The sequence below is a fragment of the Asterias amurensis genome, chromosome 6, assembly GCF_032118995.1.
Source record: "Asterias amurensis chromosome 6, ASM3211899v1".
Taxonomy (NCBI): Eukaryota; Metazoa; Echinodermata; class Asteroidea; order Forcipulatida; family Asteriidae; genus Asterias; species Asterias amurensis.
The window spans coordinates 11307376-11330882 of NC_092653.1; the positions used below are offsets into that span (position 1 = coordinate 11307376).

At 37.5% G+C, this 23507-nt stretch overlaps 2 protein-coding genes across 6 annotated transcripts in view; both read right to left on the bottom strand.

Moving 5' to 3' along the window:
- The window catches only part of LOC139938188 (tetratricopeptide repeat protein 28-like), an 88459-nt gene extending 87581 nt beyond the window's left edge, over window positions 1-878 (bottom strand). For 2 of the 3 annotated variants that reach the window (XM_071933581.1, XM_071933580.1), the window contains exon 1: window positions 514-878. In XM_071933581.1, coding sequence (XP_071789682.1) covers window positions 514-546 — 33 coding nt within the window. In that variant the 5' untranslated portion in view covers window positions 547-878. The remainder of the gene's footprint in view (window positions 1-513) is intronic. The other variant, XM_071933582.1, reaches the window with a different exon arrangement.
- Window positions 879-2323: 1445 nt separating this feature from the next.
- LOC139938937 (SET and MYND domain-containing protein 4-like) lies at window positions 2324-22338 on the bottom strand. Of its 3 annotated transcripts, none has more exons than XM_071934610.1 (18): window positions 22191-22338; window positions 20733-20883; window positions 19614-19730; window positions 17844-17967; window positions 16153-16212; window positions 15941-15992; window positions 15131-15263; window positions 14007-14131; window positions 13299-13404; window positions 12415-12936; window positions 11287-11918; window positions 10211-10284; window positions 9286-9424; window positions 7930-8038; window positions 7731-7797; window positions 7145-7258; window positions 6347-6470; window positions 2324-5431 (listed from the first exon to the last, which is right to left on the bottom strand). In XM_071934610.1, the coding sequence occupies exons 1-18, from the start codon at window positions 22322-22324 to the stop codon at window positions 5305-5307; spliced, it is 2910 nt and encodes a 969-aa protein (XP_071790711.1). In that variant the 5' UTR covers window positions 22325-22338; the 3' UTR covers window positions 2324-5304. The 3 variants fall into 3 exon arrangements, with proteins under 3 accessions (XP_071790711.1, XP_071790712.1, XP_071790713.1); XM_071934611.1 differs by lacking the exon at window positions 22191-22338 and adding an exon at window positions 20305-20333 and having other exon boundaries at window positions 20733-20876; XM_071934612.1 differs by lacking the exons at window positions 20733-20883; window positions 22191-22338 and adding an exon at window positions 20217-20333.
- Window positions 22339-23507: the final 1169 nt, after the last annotated feature.

The window sequence follows — 23507 nt, forward strand, 5'->3', positions numbered from 1 at the left end:
AGAGTGTTCGTTCTAAAAGCTAAATGGATTTGTGACCAATATGTATTTTTTAATATTTGCCTGCACCATTAATCCATCCAACTGGAAAAATGGCTGGACTGGACGGAATTGAAACAAGTAAACAAATGTTTGTTTTTAATATTGTTTAGTTATTAATTTTATATTTCATTCAGTTCAAATATTGACAAGAAGGATTTCAAAGATTATTACATATCTACAAATTATCAAAGAGTTCAAGCCAATTTACAAGATTGTTATCATGTAATGTAATGATTTGTGATCGAATGTTGATTATAGTAAAAAGATCACACGATCACAGAATTTAGGAGAGTAGCGACAGACGTAACACAGTGCACAAAATCAACAGTGTCTAGCACCACTGGGTGATTCAACGTTGTGTACAAACACCGATAAATGTACACAATGCGCTTACGTACCACACACAGCGAAAAGCTACACGGTTGTGAAGTCAAATAAAATCCACCTCGCAACAATTTAACTCTTCAAACTTACCTTATCCTTGCCCTTGGCCCCCAACTTTTCCATGGTACTTCTTCACAGAGAGTACCACTTTCAGTTTTAACTATCAGCATCCACATACGTGAGCCACATAGAGAGTAAATCCACGGGAATTGTAGTGTTTAATCCGTCTACGAGCCGTCAACCACGCCGCCATTTTGGTCGCATAAGGGAACAGCCAAACACAAGAGTGAACGGCCGTTACCAAACACTCCCTCTGTAATCGCAAAACTTTAGTGATTTTTTAACGTCTCCCTACCAAATATATAATCATGAATAGCAAGTTTCATTTAAAATTTGATCGCACTCGGTATTCCCTAGATGTATTTCTGTCAGTATTTATCATACTAAACATCGATTTATTAACATGGGAGTTTCTTAACACAAAATGACCACCTGGCGCACAGAGATTTTACCTATTGAAGCGTGTGTACGTGAAAGCTTCTATCGTGTTGTTTATGACACCCGCAGCGCTAGTTCAAAGTGTTAGCAAATAGGGGCGCTCTCTCAATCTCCTAGCCTACAAAAGTTGGTATCTTTTTTGCTGATGGGACACTTTCGATATCGGGGGAAATTAAAGCGGAGATTTAAAAGTGAAATGGTTGGTTGTTAAGTTGTTCGTTTGGGTGTTTTACTTTCCAAAGCTATTATTTTGGTGGAAGCGACACTTTCGCTCCCTATCCCTTTCTATATAGGCACCTACACTTTCACGGTGTTGCTGGAAATAAACGGTTTCATCGGCAATAAATTTTTCTTTTTAGGCCTATTATGAAATGTCACATATGAAAAATGAAAAATGAATTCACAACAAGTGCACAAGTGCGCTATGCCAAAGTAAAGCAAACGAAACGAAAAAGGAAAAAACAAATATTATAAGCCTACTTCAAAATCTTCTCAAGAATATTTCTGGCAAAAAGCACTTCAATGTGGTATACCTGGTGGCCTATTTGAAAAGTTCTCACACCGAATTGTGGGCACATTGATAACAGTAGATCTGTATTAAAAGTTTTGGAAATAGCAACAATTAAAACTTTATGAATTGTCTGCTGATCGCAAAAGGAACTTCCAATCTTTATGAGAAATAGTTATTCTTTTTAACTGCACTTTATTATCCCTTTATTCTTAAATTTGAATGTGATGGCGTACCATTTAGACCATGACTGCAAGACATCCGGGAAAACAAGTTTTGCTTTCAAGGATGATGAATGAGTATCAAGTACATGTAGGGCCACTCAATCATAACAAACTTCTTACAATGCTTAATCGTTCAATTTCTTTCGTACATTTGTATGTTGATGTGGTTAGGGAGGGTCTTCCAAAGTGTCCAAGACACCCCACCAACTACTTAAAGGCATACCTCTCTTGTACATAGTTAATATCTTGCTATTTATTTATCATTTGCTTGAACATTATATTGTTTTTGTACAATTTTATGCGCTTTTGATTTTGTTACTTTTTTATGTTCTGTTTAATTCTCACAATTTGTTGTTCTTTTTTTTCAACAAGAATTTGGAATAAACGTATTATTGAATTGAATTGAATTGAATTGAGTAACTTGAAACAAACAAACAAACAAACAAACAAACAAACAAACAAACAAACAAACAAACAAACAAACAAACAAACAAACAAACAAACAAACAAACAAACAAACAAACAAACAAACAAACAAACAAACAAACAAACAAACAAACAAACAAACAAACAAACAAACAGACAAACAGACAAACAGACAAACAGACAAACAGACAAACAGACAAACAGACAAACAGACAAACAAACATATAGCAAATGTTATGCGACTTTTGGTAACTTTTATAGTTCCATTTATTCAATATATTCTTTATAAACGTGTGAAACTGTGAAACACTGACATGTTGTGTATACAAAGCATTAGGCCTACCAGAAACGTAGAGAAATGAACAAAAGTTTACTGTCCAAGTTAACAAACAATATTTGTTGCTTTTGTTGCTGTCTGTACATTCTTTTTAAGCATTTAGAATACTATTAGTTATAATTAAACCAGAATATGGGTCAATTAAAAAACCCAAAAAGGCCACTTGAAAGGAACCTGGGAGTAACTTCATCATGCCGTTTAGCAGAAAATTTTGCTGACAAATTTCTTTGCGAAGCAAACATTCAGTGGGGCACCACAGTCACAATGTTAACTTATTGTTATTTTGGCTGGGTACCTATTTCGATTAAGCAATATTTTTTTGCAAATTGTATGTGACATTGTAATTTGGCTGGTTTTAAGCACAGTTTTGTTGCGCTTAGCTATTCTTTATTTTGTGTTGCTTAAAGACACTGGACACCTTTGGTAGTTATCAAAGACCAGTCTTCTCCACATATGCACAAAATAAAAACCTGTGAAAATTTGAACTCAATTTGTCGTCAAAGTTGCGAGATACTAATTGAAGAAAAAACACCATTGTCACACAAAGTTGTGTGCTTCCAGATGCTTGATTTCGGGACCTCAAAATCTAATTCTGAGGTCTCGAAATCGAATTCAAATATTTTAGTGGAAAATTACTTCTTTCTTGAAAACTATGTTACTTCAGGTTTTATGCTCTCAACAGCTCTCCTTTGCTTTTAACCAAGTCAGTTGTTATGCTAATAATCATTTTGAGTAATTACCAATAATGTCCACTGCCTTAAGCAGCTCAATGAGAATGGGCCCTGATGTTGTTGTGGTAAATCCAAATCACATTCTTTATTCCATTCTTATTTAATCACCTATGTTTTAGCTTTCATAAATACTTATAAATGTATGTTGAATACTTTAAAATGTCTCAAGGTTGTTCATGCTCAGGTATAACAAATTAATTAATTAATTAACTACGTTGAATTGAAACAGTGAAAAACATAAACATGTGATCTTTGTGTGATGAGCATATTTTGAGTTATATTCTTCTTATACAAGTACACTTACATTTGTGTGAAAGAATCTTTCAAAAATAAATTCCATACCATCATAATAAATTCACAGAGTAAGTTAAACTTACAAATATGATACTTTTACTCTCAACCACAATAAAGTACACTCACAACAGATAACACAATGAAAATGTTAATATCACTTCGAATTCCTGACACAAGTGGTATGTCATGGGCAATAGTTATATATTTAAGGTGATTTGCCAATTTGTATATAAAAAGATTGCAAAACATTAATTTGAAAGAACAGTGTATTATTATTTCCAAATCGCCATACAAAATGGATAGAAAGTGGTGCTAAAAATGTTTGAGTAACAATGTATAAAAGTATGATGTGTATTACTTTACTTTTTATTGCAGCCAGTGTAAGATTGAATTTAACACACAAACTTGTTGGAAAAAAAATAGATGTTGAAACAGCTTTACCACCCAAAAGAACTTTTGGTATAAATGCAAAAGAAAGTTAATGGAATGACTTTTCAGCCTTAGCAGAGTCTTTCATGAAGGCAAAATGAAAACATAACACAAATAAACAGGTATAGGCCTACTATATTATGCTCATGCAGATATTATTTATAACTAGTTTGTCATTAAAGTGCTACATTTCATTTTTCCTCTAGTGTAACACAAGCAGTGAAGAGGACAGAAATCTTCTTGAAATTGACAATATGTCAGATGGGACGGTTTCCTAGGAGATAATTGGAGACCAAACAAACTTCATTCAGTCGGCTCTTAGTATAAACTTTTCAACTTTTTCATCTTTACTACCGACAACGAGTCTGGCTGCTCTTTTCTCCCACCAGTACCTTTAACCAAACTTCTATTCAATAGATAAACAGATACTTAACATTTTATCAGAATCATGTCAAGCACAAATCTACTGCAGCAAGTATGCATAACATTTAGAAACAGAATAAAAAAATACATGGTGCGTTTTGATTTTTGCCATTTCTCATTCATAGGTTATTAGCCGAAAGTGTTTTGTCATAAACTTGTAGTTTTCATTTTTTTTTCTGATGATTTAAACTCATGTTAAGTGACTCAAGACTTGTGAGTTAGAATCAGAATCAACCTCAGTGACTTGAGACTCTGGCTTGGACTCACCTCACTTGACTTGAGACTGAGGCTCGGACTCGCACCAAGCAACTAATTGTGACTTTGACTTGGACTCAAAGTGACTCAAAGTGACTCAAAGTGACAAAGTCAAAGTGACTCAGACTCAGACCGATCCAACTAAGTGACTCAAGACTCGGACTTGACTTAAAGACACTGGACACTATTGGTAATTGTCAAAGACCAGTCTTCTCATTTGGTGTATCTCAACATATGCATAAAATAACAAACCTGTGAAAATTTGAGCTCAATTGGTCAATGAAGTTGTGAGATAATAATGACAGAAAAAACACCCTTGTCACACGAAGTTATGTGCGTTTAGATGGTTGATTTCGAGACCTCAAATTCTAAATCTGAGGTCTTGAAATCAAATTCGTGGAAAATTACTTCTTTCTCGAAAACTATGTCACTTCAGAGGGAGCCATTTCTCACAATGTTTTATACCATCAACCTCTCCCCATTACTCGCCACCATGTAAGGTTGCATAAAAACTGACTTGGTAACGAGCAATGGATAGCTGTTGATAGTATAAATCATTGAGGGAAATGACTCCTTCTGAAGTAATGTAGTTTTTGAGAAAGAGGTAAGTATTTTGTTATTTTATGCATGTGTTGTTTAGACATTTATTTCAATATTGGCAACAACAAAAAAGCATCAAATGCAATTCAACAACTAAGTGAGAATACTGGTCTTTGACAATTACCAAACGTGTCCAGTGTCCGTTATGAGTACGATTTACAGTGAGATTAAACAAGATCTCATTTGTGTCAATTCCTGAACGTCGTGATGCTTGGCTCCATAGTGTAAGGTCAGTAGATTGATGGCTGGATCAATCACAGATAGCGTGTCTTGTACCTCACCTCTGTGGAATAAAACATAATGATAAAACATCATCAGTCAATGCAGACAGTCTAGAGTTTAGGAAGAAAGGGAAGATCTCGTATGAGGATTGACCCACGCAGTACAATGCACAGTGCACTTACATGCGCCCATTCTATCCCATTTTGGGTGTCAAAATGTACATAAAGGATCGACTCAAAAAATGGTGGAAATGGTAGATGCCCATTGTGCTGAGGTGCGAAACTATTGATAATTACTCAAAATAATTATTAGAATAAAACCTTACTTCGTAATTAGTAATGGAGAGCTGTTGATAGTATCAAACATTGTGAGAAACGGCTTCCTCTGAAGTAACAGAGTTTTCGCGAAAGAAGAAATTTCTCACTAAAATATTTGAATTTGATTTTGAGACCTCAGAATTAGAATTAGAGGTCTCGAAATCAAGCATCTAAAAGCACACAACTTGTGCAACAAGAGCGTTTTTTTCTTCCATTATTCTCTCGCAACTTCGTTGACCAATTGAGCTCAAATTTTCACAGGTTTGTTGTTTTATGTATATGTTGAGATACACCAAGTGAAAAGACTGGTCTTTGACAATAACCAATAGTTTCCAATGTCATGAAGGTTTGCATGATGTGAAAAATATTAAGTAACTATAAATGGTAAGCTTGTGGGTATAACCAAGTGTAAATCTGTTTTTGGAAGACGCACTGGTTCTCTTCAGTATTACTGTCGCTGGGAACCATGAAGGGCATCAATTTTTTTAATTGAATTTAACTTCACACTTAAGATCAAATAATAACAAACCAAAGATAAAGAGTCAAACTAGTTCTTACTTACTATTTACTATTTACATTTGAGTTTAAGGGAATAAGGATAATTGCCTCAATGAGGTAAAAGGATTTTGATCAAAAACAATGTTGTATTGTCAACCTACGCATTGAATAAAACCTGTGAGAGTTTCTGCAGTTCATTGGCGAGCTCAATGCTGTCTGATCCAAACTGCTTCTCAACTGTAGCTACACTCAGCTTCAGAAACTTCCCTGACTGCTTGAAATCTCCTAGTAGTGGGAAAAATATAACGCTTGAGATATGACAATAAAAATAATATCAAAGTCTTATATAGCGCATGTATCTACCGACGAGGTACTCAAGGCACTATTAAGTACATGTATAAAAAAACTTTCAGAAAGATAGGTTAGTGCAGTGATGAATTCTGAGACCCATTTATGTAGCACCTTATTAAAAGGGTTGAAAAGGTGCTACGGCGTATACAGCAGCCACAGCCAGGAACACCATTTAAAGAGAGGTTACACGTTTGGTAATTGTCAAAGACCAGTCTTCTCACTTGGTGTATCCCATAATAACCATAAAATAACAAGCCTGTGAAAACTTGGGCTTAATTGGTCATCGAGGTTGCGAGAAAATGATGAAAGAAAAAACACCCTTGTTGGACGAATTTGTGTGCTTTCAGATAAGAATAAAAGACTTCTAGCTAGAAGTCTTTTATTATTTTAGTGAGAAATTACCCCTTTCTCAAAAACTATGTTACTTCAGAGGGAGTCGTTTCCCACAATGTTTTATATTTTCAACAGCTCTCCAATGCTCGTTACCAAGTGAGTTTTTAAGTTAATATTTGTTTTGAGTAATTACCAAACGTGTACCTTCCCTTTAAAGGTAGCCATCGCGCCATCCATGCGAAATAAGTTGTAAAGGAACTTGAATGTAACCTTACCTATCTGGGCGTAGCATTTGGCCAAGCAATCTTGAGACTCAGCCAGGGCTTTGTGGTGTTGATATAAAATCGTTTGTTGGATGTTGTAACATTGATGCAGAATTCCAAGGCACTCTGTACAACAAAAACAAAAACCCCACAAAGAGCAATCAGCTTAAAAAAGTGAGCTTTTTTAAGTGTTACAAATTAAAGCCTTTTCTATATGTTTGAGATCTGCAGTCTGAAAAGTGGCATGTCATATATAACTTTTCACTACTGTTTAACCATTTAATCGTTTTTTACTAATTCCAATCCAACTCCTCGGATGTTACACTTCAGGAGGTTTGCAGACTCTGTGCATAATCAGAAATGCAAAACTACAGCTTTGCCTCAGTGGACACAGGGTGTATTATTTCTTATTCCCTTTGCCTTACTTATTTTAAGACAATTTAAACACTCAAGATGATTTTGAGAAAGTCCTAAAATCAGGAAAATTCAGGCTACAAAAGATGAGTCCGGGGCTTGGGTGTGGTGTTCTAGACTGTTTTTAAAAGGTGTACAGTAACTAACCCCAAAAGTTGTTTTAATTTTCATTTGATTTTCTCACCTTCGATATGCTTGCATTCCATAAAATGTTGAGAGAGTTTAAACAAATTGGATGCTCTTTCCTTCTCCTTTGAGTAAGAAAAAAAACGAAAAAAAAAAACTCTTTCAGTTGAAAAATACACACATCAAAATGACTTTGTCAATAACTATTTTTTACAACCCAAGATGAGTTTATGTCTGTATTGCTAGTGAGGAATTACCTTTGACAACTTTGCTAAGTTCTGTGTATTTTTGCATTTCTGGTTGAAACACAAACCGACTTTCTTGTGTCCTTTCTTTACCATCAGAGGCTGGGAACACTTGAAACACCTGTTTTTAAATTTACAAAAAGAAAGAAAGAAAGAAAGATACTTCTTAAAATTGATTGTTCATGTTACTAGCATATATTGTTTTTGACACTTCTTGATTTTGTTGAACGGAGTGTTATCATTTGGTATTCAGTCTTAAACTTTAAGACACTGGACACTATTGGTAACTGTCAAAGACCAGTCTTCTCACTTCGAGTATCTCAACATAGGCATAAACTAACAAACCTGTGAAAATTTGAGCTCAATCAGTCTTTGAAGTTGCGAGATAAAAATGAAAGAAAAAACACCCTTGTCACACGAAGATGTGTGCGTTCAGATGCTTGATTTCAGGACCTCAAGTTCTAAATCTGAGGTCTCGAAATCAAACTCATGGAAAATTACTTCTTTCTCAAAAACTACTCCACTTCAGAGGGAGCCGTTTCTCAAAATGTTTTATTCTATCAACCTCTCCCTATTAGTAGTTACCAAGTTAGGTTTTATGCTAATAATTACTTCCAACCTCTCCCCATTATTTGTTACTAAGTAAGTTAATCAATATTTTGAGTAATTACCAATAGTGTCCAGTGCATTTAATGGCAATAAGAACATTTGATAGAAGCCTACATCAGCTTTCAATAGTATAAAGCATAATATTGAGAAACATTTCACTTAGAAGTAACATGGTCGTATAATAAGATATCAGTTTTTTTCCCCGAAGTTTGAATCTGAGAAGCGTTACTGTCATAAATTTTCTCAGATTGTGTATTGCTCGGGTGTTTTTGGCGATTTCTCAAAAATGCGACCACCATTTGAAATGAAATTTTCACATTTTAGTTTCATTGTGTCCATCTACATTTATATTGGATTAAAGCAATCACACAACATCGGTGAACAGTATTGTCCAAAGGCCCACACTTCGTGTATCACAACTTAAAATAACAAACCTGTGAAAATTTAGGCTCAATCGGTCATCGGAGTCGGGAGAAAATAACGGGAAAACCCACCCTTGTTTCCGCACGTTTCGCCACGTCATAGCATGTGTTTCAAATAAATCCGTTATTCTCAATATCGAGAATTGAATTTTTTTAATGTTTTCTCCAAAAGTAAAGCATTTCATGGAATAATACTACAAGGGAAGTCTTTTACCAGTACCTTCTGTAAACCCTGTAAGTTAATCTGTGAACTTTAAATATTTGTTCTGTTCAGAAAGTGTCCAATGGCTTTAAAACAACAGACCGGTTTCAAAAACTTTGCCTTTTAGGGACTTACTTATACGCGTTGGACCAATCACAAGTCTCCATTTCGTCACCTGTTGCTAATTTGCATGCATCACATGAGCAAGTGAAAAAGTATTGCTCCTGCAGAGCTCTCTGTCGGTCTTCCTTGCTCATGTGTTTGGCATGAGGACCTGCGGACAGATTAAGAAACAGCCTCTTAGTTTTCACTGATTCTCAAAACCATCTAGAATTACAATTCTTTGTACTCGATACATGACTGAAAAAATGAATTTGGACTTTGATTTTAAGTACTTATGGTCATTATACGACTTTCTTTTCTGATTTCCTACACAATCATTCATAAAGGAGTAGAAAATTAAGCTCTGAAAACAAAAATTGAAGTTTTCTTTGATGTACGGTATTCATGTTTAAAAGATAGCTATCATACAAGCACAGATCGACTTGACTAGACATTAGAAATCAAATGTTTTTGGAGTCACGAGTGTGAATTTGTTGTTCTCATAAGCATGGCTCGAAAACCATACTTTGTCGGGTTCCCTCAACAACTTAACAACATTTATCTGATCAACTGCTATGATCTATTGGGGACCAGACTGATTCACTCAGTGCGTCAAGCGCAATCAAGTTATTGTTATAGTAGACAAGTAATGCTGTGCTCATGTAAAGCCAGTCTGCGCAAAGAGATGTTATAAATCATTGTGCTCATCAGCGCACTGAGTAAATCAGTCTGGTACCCATTAGATTGCAGCAGTAATTGATGATCGACTGAAAAGTACTGGACACCACTGTGCTTTTGTAAAGCACCTTTTAAAATGTAAGTTTAGGGTTTTCAAGGTTTCCAAGTTGTGCTCGTCACGCGGACTAAATCAGTCTGGTCCCCATTTTGTAAACCACCTTTCAGAATCGTTTTATACCACTTCATAAAGAATAAAGTCAGTTGTGATTATCCTACTCACCATAACAATGTAGAATCTCCTCTCCAGCTTCAATATTCCGAATGGCTCTAATACTCAACACATCACCATCAAAACTATATACACAGACAAAATTGTACAATGAGAAAAAAGGAATTTTTTGTGCATTGAAGTTGATTTTCTTAAACGGATACAATGTAACTTGTAACAGACTTCTGTTGAACTATTTAGTCGTTAAGTAGGATTTGAAATTTTGCATGGTGGAAATACGATATGGAAAGGTTTGCGGTAACACCATGTAATGACTGTCTCTAAATGAGTTTGGGTGGTTCTGGAAAGAACCGTTTGTTTCAACTCTTCTGTAGAATCTTCTGGAGCTTTTTTTCCAGAAGACGATCAGAGCATACTAATCGACACAATAAGTTGAAACCAACGGTTTATTTCAGAACCACCCCGACTCATTTAGAACTTTCCATCGTATTTAATCGTTTTTACAAAATCCAATCCGAAGCTAGCAGAATATTTCTTGAAGGTTGCCTGACACAACATGGTCATAAGCTAGTATTTTAACAGAAGCAGTCAAAGGGAAATAAATAAAAAGAGACACGAGGCAGAGAGTACACATTAAAGGTAATGGTTCAACCTCCCATTTCAAATCAATAACAAAATTAAATGTGGTTGTGTATTAGCGCCATAGAGCATTGTTTTTTTCGATGGATTTGGTGCTTTATAATTTTTTGCTTTATTTATTATTTATTTAGTTAGTGTAAGGGAGGTGTGATCTTGAGCCCCCCAAATTAATCCTCTTTTTTTCACAACAATGTTATCGTTATATTATAAGGAATAAAGAATATTCATTTGGGGGATTACTTGTCTGTTTTGCCCCTCACAGATGATATTTTACTCCCTTTACAGTCCAATAAGGATGTAGAAATGAGAATCATCAACTAGCAGCCTGGCTGGTAGAGAAGAATGCACATTTCATAAACCCACATTCTGTTGCTGACGAAAACCAGAGCTTGCCCACGACATGCCAAAAGAGGACTGAGTAAGTGTACTGTCTTTCCAACAGATAAATACTTCAATAACGTTTTTTTGGACCAATGAAAAACAATTACCTTGCAATAATGTTGGGCTCACATGCATGGTTGAGCAGACTAGCAGTAGGGTAGACTGCAGTAGCTACTCGGACCTGTCTGGTTGTATCAACCACTGGGTCTATGGAATTACCACCCTGTCTGTCTACCCTTGTGTCTACTGGTGTGTCATCCTTTATCCTCTGACCCATCAGAGCCGTACTGTCGAAGTTGTTAGAAGTGGGTGACCTTGAATGTCGGCTGTTGAGAGGATTTTCATTGGCTGAGGTGTGGATTGCTGTCACAGCGTGAGCATTGCACTTCAGTTGCTGTATGTGCCGCAGCAGAAGCACAGCGACAACAGGCGAGCAGCAGCAGTTCTTAGAATTGTCCATCTGTTCCAAGCTCGAGTCAAATCTCGAGCCACACCCAAAATGTACATCCTGTGTTTCTAGTGGTTGGTCGATGCCTGACTTGACTCCCATGGTGTTTTCACATGACTCTGGCTGTGTGTGATGTACAACGTCTTGTTTTGTCTTGTGACTACACTGTGGTGATGCAGCATCTGTGGTGCGGTGTGGTGTACAGCACTGGGTGCTGCATTCTACAGAGTGCCTCCATTGTGGGACGCTTTGTAGCTGTGATTTGATGCACTTAGACAGCAGAATGGCTGTCTGTGGAGGGATATAAATAAGAAACATTAAGCACAAGTCTTAAACTTCGCCCTTTAAGGGGCACAGCAACTTTCCTCTGGTAAGGATCACTTTCATGGGGAAAATGTACATTTGTATGGAACCTTGCAGAGGGCACCACAGCAAAAGCACAGGGCACCAAGGAAAATGCTTTGAAAATCTTTAAAAGTCTGTTGGACTATTTGAAGGGATACCAAGGCCAAGACCAGTGCAACAGATGCCATGGTCTCTGTTGAGTTCCAGGCTTGTGTATTTACAAACAAAACGGAAGGAGAAAAATTATACAATAAAATAAGTATAGCACTACCGATCGGTAGTGCTATACTTATTTTATTGTCGAGGAGAGTACAAAATAGAGGCAAATGCACAGCTTGATGTGGGGCATCAGTTTTCGATACTAACTCTTTTGAAACTCACAACAAAATCAGACTCCATTAAAAGTTCCAAACTGCAGACCAAACCTCTCTCTCTCACTTACCATGGTCATATTGAAGAGTTCTTGTGGAGTGTGATTCTCAGTGTGAGGCATGAGGTGATACACAGCCTCGTAGTCACTTTGATAGCAGCCGTCTCTACCACAACCCTGGAGTGAGGTACATGTACCCCGAGTGGGGTACTGTACCCCCGGTACCTCGTTATACCCACCAGTTTTGGGCATTCTTACAGAGTTGACTCCACCTCCGAATGAGGAGGAGCCTACCATCAGGCTCTCTCTACCGAGGTGGGTGGTACTGAAGTTTGAGGAGCTGTCACTGTTTGAGGTTACACCTTTGAGGTGTGGGGTACCATCATGGACGTGAGGCACATTGTGAACGGTCGAGTCTCTCATGTCACTGTTCATTCCACTGAAGGCGAGGATTTCGGTGGAAGAAACGTGACCACATTGCTGCCAGTTGTTGCTACTTGTCGTTGATGTTGAGGCTTGTGTTACTGACCCGATACTACACCAGCATTTTGCTTTGAGGAGCATCCGGAGGCTGAGCCATGCTTCCGTGCCAAGCTGGAAACAAAAATATTGATGAAATAAGGTTCTAGATCTTTGCAGATAACAGAACTAGCACATGAAGCTCTCTCACTGAGGTCAAAGAAGGTTGCACATTCTGAAAGCACTGGAGAAACATTTAAATCTTAACGGCACAACTGCAGAAGGGGTGCTCTTTTTTTGGGGGAAAGTGAGAATCCTTTCGAATTCCAGAAATTCGTGTTGCAATATTGGCGGCTACCAAGACTAGTCTGACCACAGCAAGAAGTCAACTCAAGGTTTCATGAGTTTTTGTTGCCTTTTTTTTTTTTTTTTTTTTCTGGGGGGGGGGAGGGGGGCATTTGCAGTTGAGGTCAATAATGTCAAAGGTCAGTACTTACAGTCTGGAGGTTGTTATAATGACCACACTCCAGCCAATGGTGAGACTCCTGGGCAGTGAGGAGACACTGGTCACTGCAATACTGGACATATATACAGTCTGGGCAACTGCAACATACAACCACATCATAGATAACCAAATAAACAATAAAGTGAGGTTTGCATTTTCAACAGAGCTACTTTTCTGTGCCATTCAAAGAGGATTGTTTGAGACAAAATTTACATGCATTTACTGCTTGTGTCTTGAAATCATTGGAGCCAAACTGCTTAAAAGTTGGAAAGGTTTACAGTAGAATTACATCTTCTGTCTTTAACGACAGGAAAACAGACTCTCAGTGATTCTGGGTACAAGTTTTGAAAGCAATCAAATATTTTGATTATTGTAAGATTTTTTCCGATATTTTCCACAAATTTTCCACCATTCCCTCAAAGTTCCCAATACTTTCCTCAAACTTCCCAACACTTTCCCGAAAACTACCAAACACTTTCCCCAACATCACATTTTCCCATCATTTTTCTTGAAGTTATCAACACTCCCCAACATTACAACACTTTCCTCAAAGTTTCCAACGCTTTCCCCAAACTTCCAAAAACTTTCCTTAATCTTTTCAACATTTTCTCTAAAGTTCCAAACACTTTCCCAGAAGTTCCCAACACATTCCCTGAAATGTAACTACAGCTGAGACTAGAACACGGTACAGGATACTCACGGTATAGGGTTAATTGTCTTCCTACAGCATTGATGGCAGTGTGTGCTGTGGTACTCTGGTAATAACAACACGGCATACGGTACCTCCTTGATAAGTAGTTCTCCTGCACTCACTGGTACTTCAGCCTGCAAAATACAGCAAGTTTTTTTTTTATGCAAGTCGCCTGACACACAAGACCTGACAGCCACTTCGAGGTGTAGGCTACAATTATATTTTCCAGAGGCTGTTACCACCTACTCTTAGGGCTGAAACAGGGTTACCCCTTTCACAGTCCATACGAATGTAGGCTTGGGTATCATCGAAACGAAGCCTGGCCGGTAGAGCAGAAAGCACTACCTCCCCAATTTTATGTAGCAAGTGTCACGACCGGGGTTCGAACCCACACTCTGCTGATCAAACACCAGTGCTTGAATCCAGTGGAAACAAATAGTCAACAAGGGCAGTTTAAAGGCACTGGGCACCTTTGGTAATCGTCAAAGACCAGTGTTCTCACTTGGTGTATCTCAATAAATGCATAAAATAACAAACCTGTGTAAAGTTGGACTCAATTGGCCATCAAAGTTGCAAGAGAATAATGAACGAAAATCCAACCTTGTGGCAAAAGTTGTGTGCGTTCAGATGCTTATTATTATTGTTATTGGCTTATTATTGAAATTACCTTTTCCTCAAAGGTTTCTCACAATGTTGTATACTATTAACAGCTCTCCATTGCTCGCTACCAAGAAAGTTTTTTTTACTAACAACTATTTTGAGTAATTACCAATAGAGTCCAGTGCCTTTAAGCCAAGTCACATAAAGCCCCATTCATACTTCATGCAAATTGCGAAAGCGAAGTGAACAGGATAATAATGTTGTGAAGTGCCGTGATGTAGCTACTAGGATGTGTGCACTATTTAATTATTATCATTATTATTTGGATAAAAACCGAATTGCAAAAGTTAGTGATTTTCAACACATTTATTATCACTTTATGAAAAAGGTGACAATGTATTTTATAAGGAGCAAGGACTGTGTACTCAGTGTGTACTCAAGGTGTGGGCTACAATTTTTTTTTTTTCAGAGGCCGTTGCCACCTACTCCTAGGGCTGAAATAAGTATAGTTTATCAAATTTGAATAATCTTACCACCAAGTACCTTCCCCGGTCTGCAGAATGCTGTAGGTCTAAGGATCTAGATGCATTGGCGAGATTGTCTGATGGGCAAGTCAGAGTTTCTTCCACTGACTGATTTATGGTAATGACTGGTGGTAGGTTCTCACTGCAAGGAGTACAATTATAATAAATCAAAATATTAATGTTCATATATGATGGCCTTCATGGAGAACAGGAGAAATAACTTCATCTTCCTTGGTGAGTACAGTCCGCCAATCTGGTATTACATGTATGTACGGTGTACTGTGTAATGTGTGCTGTGTGCTTGCATGGTGCAGGATAAATCTACAATGCAATGGTGAGCTAAAAACAGCAGGGGAACCTAACGGATCTGGAAGGACTCCATCTGAATATTAGCATGGGGAAAATGAAAAATGGGTGAATGAAGGGAGCATTCAAATATTATAAATTAATCTGGGGAAGTACACGAGTAAATGTTCTAACAAAAGGACCAAACAATACCACGCAGGTCTGAGACAAGACTAGTAAAACTAAATTGCACTACCCATCCATGCACTACATGTACCTATCCTAGAACACAAGCCCTATGGCATTATTATTATTATTTTTTTCCCCCTTTTTTTTCTTTCCTCAAAACCTCCAAAAATGGAGAAGATAAATAGATGTATAAAATTACATCAAATATACAGTATAAGGGACATAAACACGTAAAGATACAGGATAACCCTGACACTCTCGGAAAACCCCCAGACAAAAAAATGTCACTTCTGAACACTGGTGGCAATGTACTTTAGCATTTTGATGATGAAATGTAATAATTACCTGGACTGTGAAGTCTGGTGTACAAGTTTCTCCAGATCCAGCTTCAGCAAAGCTGAGAAATAACGATAATAGAGTGGATTTATTGTTCAAGCACGTTAATCCGGAGGTCACAGGTTCACGTCCCGCTCAAGTAAATCTTGCTTTGTTCTACCCCAAACTAGTTAAATTGTTTTGGGTTTTTTTACTTGAAAAATAAGTCTACATGTACTTACATTTTCTCTTTGGATCCATGCCATCTGCTTCATCTAACGACAGGATTGCTTCTGTGAAAGCTGAACAGATTTTGTTTTTTTAAAGAAGACCACTTTTAATTTACTGAAGAAATTATCAATACTCTTCACCAACTGTCCAAAGCTAGTTTTAAACGAAACAGGCCAACAAATAACCCACGGCACCCACAGCAATTGCCCTGGTACCCTGTGCTTTTGCTGCGGTGCCCTTTGCAAAGTTCAAATACAAATTAAAATTTTCCTCATAAAAGTGCCCCTTACAAGAGGAAAATTGCTGAAATTCAAAGCCTGAAATTCTTCTTTTCAACTTTTGGCATTTCCTGTATGATAACAAAACATCACCTCCTTTTCTCACTTGAAATTCACATGGGAAACAGTTTATTAGATGTCTTATTCTGAAAGCAATAAAAATGCAAATTGTAACTTAAAAATGCAAATAAACGACTACTTGACACGGCCTGTCGATAAATCTTATTATTTGCAGAAAATGTTTCTGCATTTAAAGTATATTTTAAGTTCTCTCTGGCTCTCTGTCCGGAGACAGCATTTTGTTTGACTTTGAGCTGCATAAAAATATACCTAATAGAGATAAGCTTGCATTCCAATCCGTTTTTGTCATTGATTAGTTCACCAGCATCTTTATTTGGGCAAAATTTTATACGAACATAATAGTTGTTGAACCACTGTCAGCACCTTTGTTAAGGGCAGTGGACACTATTGGTCATTACTCAAAATAGTTATTAGCATAAAACCTTACTTGGTAACGAGTAATGGGGAGAGGTTGATAGTATAAAACATTGTGAGAAACGGCTCCCTCTGAAGTGGAATAGTTTTCGAAAAAGAAGTAATTTTCCACGAATTTGATTACTAGACCTCAGATTTACATGTAGAACTTGAGGTCTCGAAATTAAGCATCTGAATGCACACAACTTGGTATGACAAGGGTGTTTTTTCTTTCATAGTTATCTCGTTACTTCGACGACCAATCGAGCTCAAATTTTCACAGGTTTGTTATTTTATGCATATGTTGAGATACACCAAGTGAACAGACTGGATTTTGACAATTACCAGTACTGTCCAGTGTCTTTAAAAAGTTAATGTCATGCAATTAAAAGGTATTATACAGGATTTGCAGAGCGGACAAATCAGTCGCAGATGCTGCAACAGTATTTATGTTTTGTGTGACCATATACACAAAATAACAGACCGGTAAAAATTTGGGCTTAATCCATTGTGCGAGTGAGGAGAACTGGTAAAAACCGTGCGCAATTTTCGGCATGGAAACACAGTGTCCTTAATTTTGGTCACAACAACCGAAATCAGCTGTTGCATTTATTTTAGCATTTCAGATACAGTTTTCTGATATAAACGGCTCGGTACACTGCACAAAAAATGCTTAGCACAGAAAATCTTGCTAAGCAGAAATGGGTAACCAGCTAAAGTACAATGCAGTGTACTTTACTCATGACAGACACAGTTTTCTGATTTAACAGGCCGGGACACTGCACAAAAAATGCTTACATGTAGCACAGAAAATCTTGCTTAGAAGCAGAAATGGGTAACCAGCTAAAGTACAATGCAGTGTACATTACTCATGACTGGTTCTCTGCACTAATATCAGCTAAGCAAATCAATTTGTCAAGCGTTTCTCACAGGTCACTCCATCTACTTACCCTCCCTAGCCTGGCTGGGGTGTCCCAATGCTAGCAGGCACTGTCCCTTCCTTTGCAGTACTTTATACAATGACGTCCTCAGATATCCACAATTAACGGCCCTCTGGCAATCTTCCATGGCAAGCTAAAGAATCACCATCATTGATAATATACAATTGAAAAGTGTAAGCACTGCGCACAACTCTGAGACAATGATAGCCTTTCATGCCACATCCACGTTTCATCAATGATGGTGGTCAATGCATGATGTGCAATCAATCTTTATACACAACCAATTGTTACAATTGTTACTTTCCTTTGCATTGTCTTAAATATCAAGTTGTATCATAAACAATTCAATCCTCTTAAATTTATCTGATACTTTATGCCACTAGCTACTGGGCAAGCTCAGTGGTCTAGTGTATCAGAAACCTGCTCTCGAATGGCAAATGTCGTACGTTCAAAGCCCCCCTGAGAGATATGGAATTTTTCACATAACTCAAAAAAGTACCGAGTATATAGTGCTTAACACACTTCCAGAGCCGATGCTTTGTTTTTAAAAGGGCAAGGGCATCAAGGCATTTTCTCCTTGGTAAAGGGCACCTCTATGAGGAAATTGGAAGTGTCTATTCAGGAACATTTCAAGGGGCACCGAGGCAATCCCTTACAACAACAAAAACATAAGAATCTTAGAGGAATCCTATAGGAATCTATAGGAATTCTAAAGACGATGTGACCTCTGACATCACTCGAAAACCATAACATGATTCGTGCGCATACCGCCGGGCAAAACCTTTGTGTTTTGGCAGCCAGCTAGAAAGTGTATGCAATCTTACCATGACAACGCGTCTTTTTGCCCGGCGAAACATGACGTATACAGTTTTTTTTGTCAACAGAGGGCAGTTTGAATGTAAACATAGGTCACATCATCTATAGGAATCCTATTTAAATCCTATAGGATTATATAGGTATTTCGCCTATAGATCAGACTTTTTTGTAAGGGATGACCAGAGGGCAATGGAGGCAATTGCCTCTGGTACGCTGTGAAGTATCAGGTTTGCACTTCAGTGTATGGGTAAAGCCAAATATTATGATATTTTATGATTTAACAGGACCCAATTTCAGAGAGCTGCTTCTATGGCTAGTATGTTCTTACTGTTTCATTACCATTTCACATAGCGCTGCTAACAATAAACGGCATTCTATCTTACTGTAAGCAAAACAAATACAAATCCATTATGAACGCGCAAGCTGCTTGCCTAATATTCTTGCTAACCCGTGAAAATTGCTTACTTTTAAGCAAACTTGGCTCCTTAACCTATCTTGCTCAAGTGGCTGAGTCAGCCTTAGCCAAAGCCCAAGCCAGAGCTGTATGGATGTTTTTAAAGGCACTGAACACTATTGGTAGTTACTCAAAATAATTATTAACATAAAACCTCGTTTGGTAACGCGTAATGGGGAGAGGTTGATAGTATAAAACATTGTGAGAAACAGCTCCCTCTGAGTCTGAAGTGACGTAGTTTTTCGAGAAAGAAGTAATTTTCCACGAACTTCATTTTGAGACCTCAGAATTAGATTTTACGGTCCCGAAATCAAGCATCTGAGAGTCGGAACTTTGTGTGACAAGATTTTCTCTATCTCATTATTATCTCACAACTTTGACGCCAATTGAGCTAATATTTTCACAGGTTTGTTATTTTACACATATGTTGAGATACACCAAGTGAGAAGACTGGTCTTTGACAATAACCAAAGATGTCCAGTGTCTTTAAAGACCCCTAGATCTTCTACCTCATAGTGGCCGAGATGATACAGGGCTGCAGAGCGGTTTCCAAGAGCTGTCGCTAAACATGGAGACGCATCATTCGTTGGAATAGGAGAACAATCATCAGGAGCCATCATTACACTCTACATAAAAAAAGACAGGTTTTAATAAAACAAGTTAACAAGAGGTTCATGCTATCGTTAACTTTAAAAAATACATGATGATGCATTAAAGAAATATATCTTGTTTCACCACGCATCATCGAGTTCACTTCCCGCCTACATTTCCCGCCTTCGTGCATCACCGCTGATCCACCGCCTAGTACTTAAGCAGCATGCAGCATCAGAGTCCAGCATTCTCCAGAAGACGATCAGAGCATACTGATCGAAACGTCGAGTTAACCCAACGGTTCTTTTCAGAACCACCCCAACTCATTTAGAGATTGTTATTACATGGTGTTACCGCAAACTCTTCTATATCTTATCTCCACCATGCAAAGTTTCAAATCCTACTTGTCTCAAATTATTTTTATTTTTTTGTTTTTATTTCTATTTTTATGTGAATTGCCAAATAAATAATAATAATAATAATCTATAGTACCCCCTTCTCTTTAAGAACATATCCTTTACCTGAACCAATGGGTTTCCAGTTTTTATATTTTGAGTGCCTACGTGTTCGCAATTCACATCACATTAAGGAGTTTATGGAATGACGAACCTGAACCTGACCCAGAAGTAGAACTGGACCTAGAAACAGAAACAGAAACAGAACTAGAACCATGCAGAACCAGAACCAGAACTAAAACCAGAACTCGAAATAAAATCAGATGGAGTATAACTAGAACTAGAACCCAAAACAGCACCAAGAAGTAGAACTAGGAAGAGAACTAGAACCAGAACTAGCACAACCACCAGAACCATTAATAGAAAGTTCCAGAACCAGAGCTAGAAATAGAATTAGATGAAGCAGAACCAGTTCTAGAACTAGAACCAGAAACAAAACCAGAAGTAGAATTACAACTACGTAACCAGAAACAGACCCAGAAGGAACACTAGAACTAGAACCAGAACCAGAACCAAAACTAGAACTAGAAACTAAAATCAGATACAGAACTAGAACTGGAGCCATGCATTTCACACATTTACCTGTGTATAGCATGATAGCGCATCACTGTACAGCTCTTTCTGGAAGAATGAGTTCCCTTTCTGTCTCAATGCTGAGCTCTGCTCCTCTGATTTCCCATTTATCCCTTTCTTGTTTGTGAATTCTTGGATGAACTTACTGATGACGATATCACTGCAGTAAAATAAAATTAAATTAAAAGGAAATAACGTAGGGTTGTAACTTTGTAAACCTTGTTTTTCTGTGCAAAAAAAAGTAAACAAATATTAAACCTGTTAAAAGTTTCACTCAACTGGTCGTTGAAGTTGTGAGATAACAATGGGAGAAAAACACCCTTGTCACACGAAGTTGTGTGCTTTCAGATGCTTGATTTCGGGACCTCAAAATCTAATTCTGAGGTCTCGAAATCAAATTAAAATATTTTACTTCTTTCTTGAAAACTACGTTGAGGGAGCTGTTTCTCACAATGATTTACACTGCCAACAGCTCTCCATTGCTTGTTACCAAGTAAGATTTTATGCTAACAATTATTTTGAGTAGTTACCAATAGTGTCCAGTGCCTTTAACTGAATGAAACAATCACAGCCTTTTTTGAGAGAACAATATTCGGAAAAGTTTCCGTATGGCGCCACCACTTTTTCATTCGAAATAAAATAATATAGTATCCAATTTACCTGATTGATATATCCCTTTTTGTAAAAATGAGTGAAAAAGTGGTGGCGCCTTACGGAAAGTTATCCCAATATTCAGATAACTTTCCGTATGGCATCACCACATTTTTACATGAGCTACCTAATTTTAGATACTAGATTATTTCATATCGAATGAAATAGTGGTGGCGCCATACGGAAACTTTGCCCAATATTCATCCTTCCTTCCTGTGAAGTGCAGCCACATATATATGCGAGGATAAATGCACTGCGTGTTTGTGCATGCGTCCCAGAAAATTAAGTAGTTAGTACTAGTACAGTAGGACATGCTGTACATGGAAACTAAAGGTAGGTTCGTTCCGCTATCAGAGGTCTGCATGTGGAGATAGCGGAACGTCGAGTCATATCTATACGAACTTCAATTTTATTTTTAGGGGAGGAGTGGAAAAGTATTTGTACTCTATCCTGCCAACACTTTCTCAATCATCAATGGGATAACTTTCCGTATGGCGCCACCACTTTTTCACTCATTTTTACAAAAAGGGATATATCAATCAGGTAAATTAGATACTATATTATTTTATTTCGAATGAAAAAGTGGTGGCGCCATACGGAAACTTTTCCGATACGGACAATTTTCTTTAAATATTTTATGAAAATCGACAGTCCCACAAAAGTCATTCTCAATCTCAGGTCAGTCATTTCCTTTTATTTGACCCGACACTGAAACAGTGGCAGCCTGCACTGGCCTGCAAAACAAAAATGGTTTTGGAATTGGATTGGAGGCAATCGAAAAAGTCCCGACCCCGGCCCCTCCATTATCTGACAAACCTCCACGCCGATAAGTTAATGCATCCAGAGACCCGACTTGCATCTGAAAGTGAAACAGCTCCTTTCATACTTCTGATGTCTGCTTCTTGCCAAAGCTGGCTCAGAATGTTCTCCCAGTCGAAAGAATTTTCCATTTTGATTTGTTCTTGCGACCATAATTGTTTCTGTAGAATTGAATAATTTAGGCACCCCGCCCCCAGCTTTTAGCTACTATCTTTACTTCTGATATACGTCCGGGTACAAGACTCGAATTGTTTTTTGTTGAGTGAGGGCGCTATATAAAAACAAGTGCTTTTATGCTAGCAGACGACACCGAGTTTTTTGTCTCATTCGACAAAACAAACTAACCCCCGACTGAAAATTGTATAATAAGTCCGTCGCATCAGCAATTATGATGGGATGGCTGTTTGTTACGCCTACATGTAAACTGGCAATAGAAAAATACTTTCTCAAGTAAAAGTCAAATATGTCAGTCGTGTCAGAATTAGGCTATAATTGGGATGGGGGGGGGGGGGGGCTCAACATCAACCTGTAAGTTAAGGATGGTCAAACCTGGATCGCACCCAAAAAAAAAAAAAAAAACGGGAACAGCAATTTTGTTTTTATAGATATCACATAGCAATTCAGCTGATATCTATTGCTGCTAAGCGAAACTATTAAATGCTTTAGTTTTTCAAAATAAATGCGACGCAGAGATTAACACAGGAGGAGATTTTCCCATTTCAAAATTGAAAGGTTAATTCTTTTCTTTGTCAGAGAACTTTCTGCAGAATCAGGAAGAGTTGACAGATCTGCAGAGTTAGACATGTTTTACCATGGGCCCATTTTGATAAAGATGCTTAAACTTTAAGTTAAAGCTGATAATTATGCTCAACGCAACTTTCTGCTAAGCAAAAATAAGAAGTCACAGATTGTACATGTGACATGGTACTGTTTGGCTGGTAAGCTTATTCTGGTAAGCATTTTGATGCAACTTTTTGTGCTTAAGGAGAAGGGACAGGTTTGAAAATTACTCAAAACAAATATTAACTTAAAAACTGACTTAGTAACAAGCATTTGAGAGCTGTTGATAGTATAAAACATTGTTTGAAACGGCTCCCCTCTGAAGTAACGTAGTTTTTGAGAAAGAGGTAAATTCTCACTAAAATAATAAAAGACTTCTAGCTAGAAGTCTTTTATTCCTATCTGAAAGCACACACATTCTTCCAACAAGGGTGTTTTTTCTGTCATAATTTTCTTGAAACTTCGATGACCAACTGAGCCGAAATTTTCACAGGCTTGTTATTTTATGCCTATGGTGGGATACACCAAGTGAGA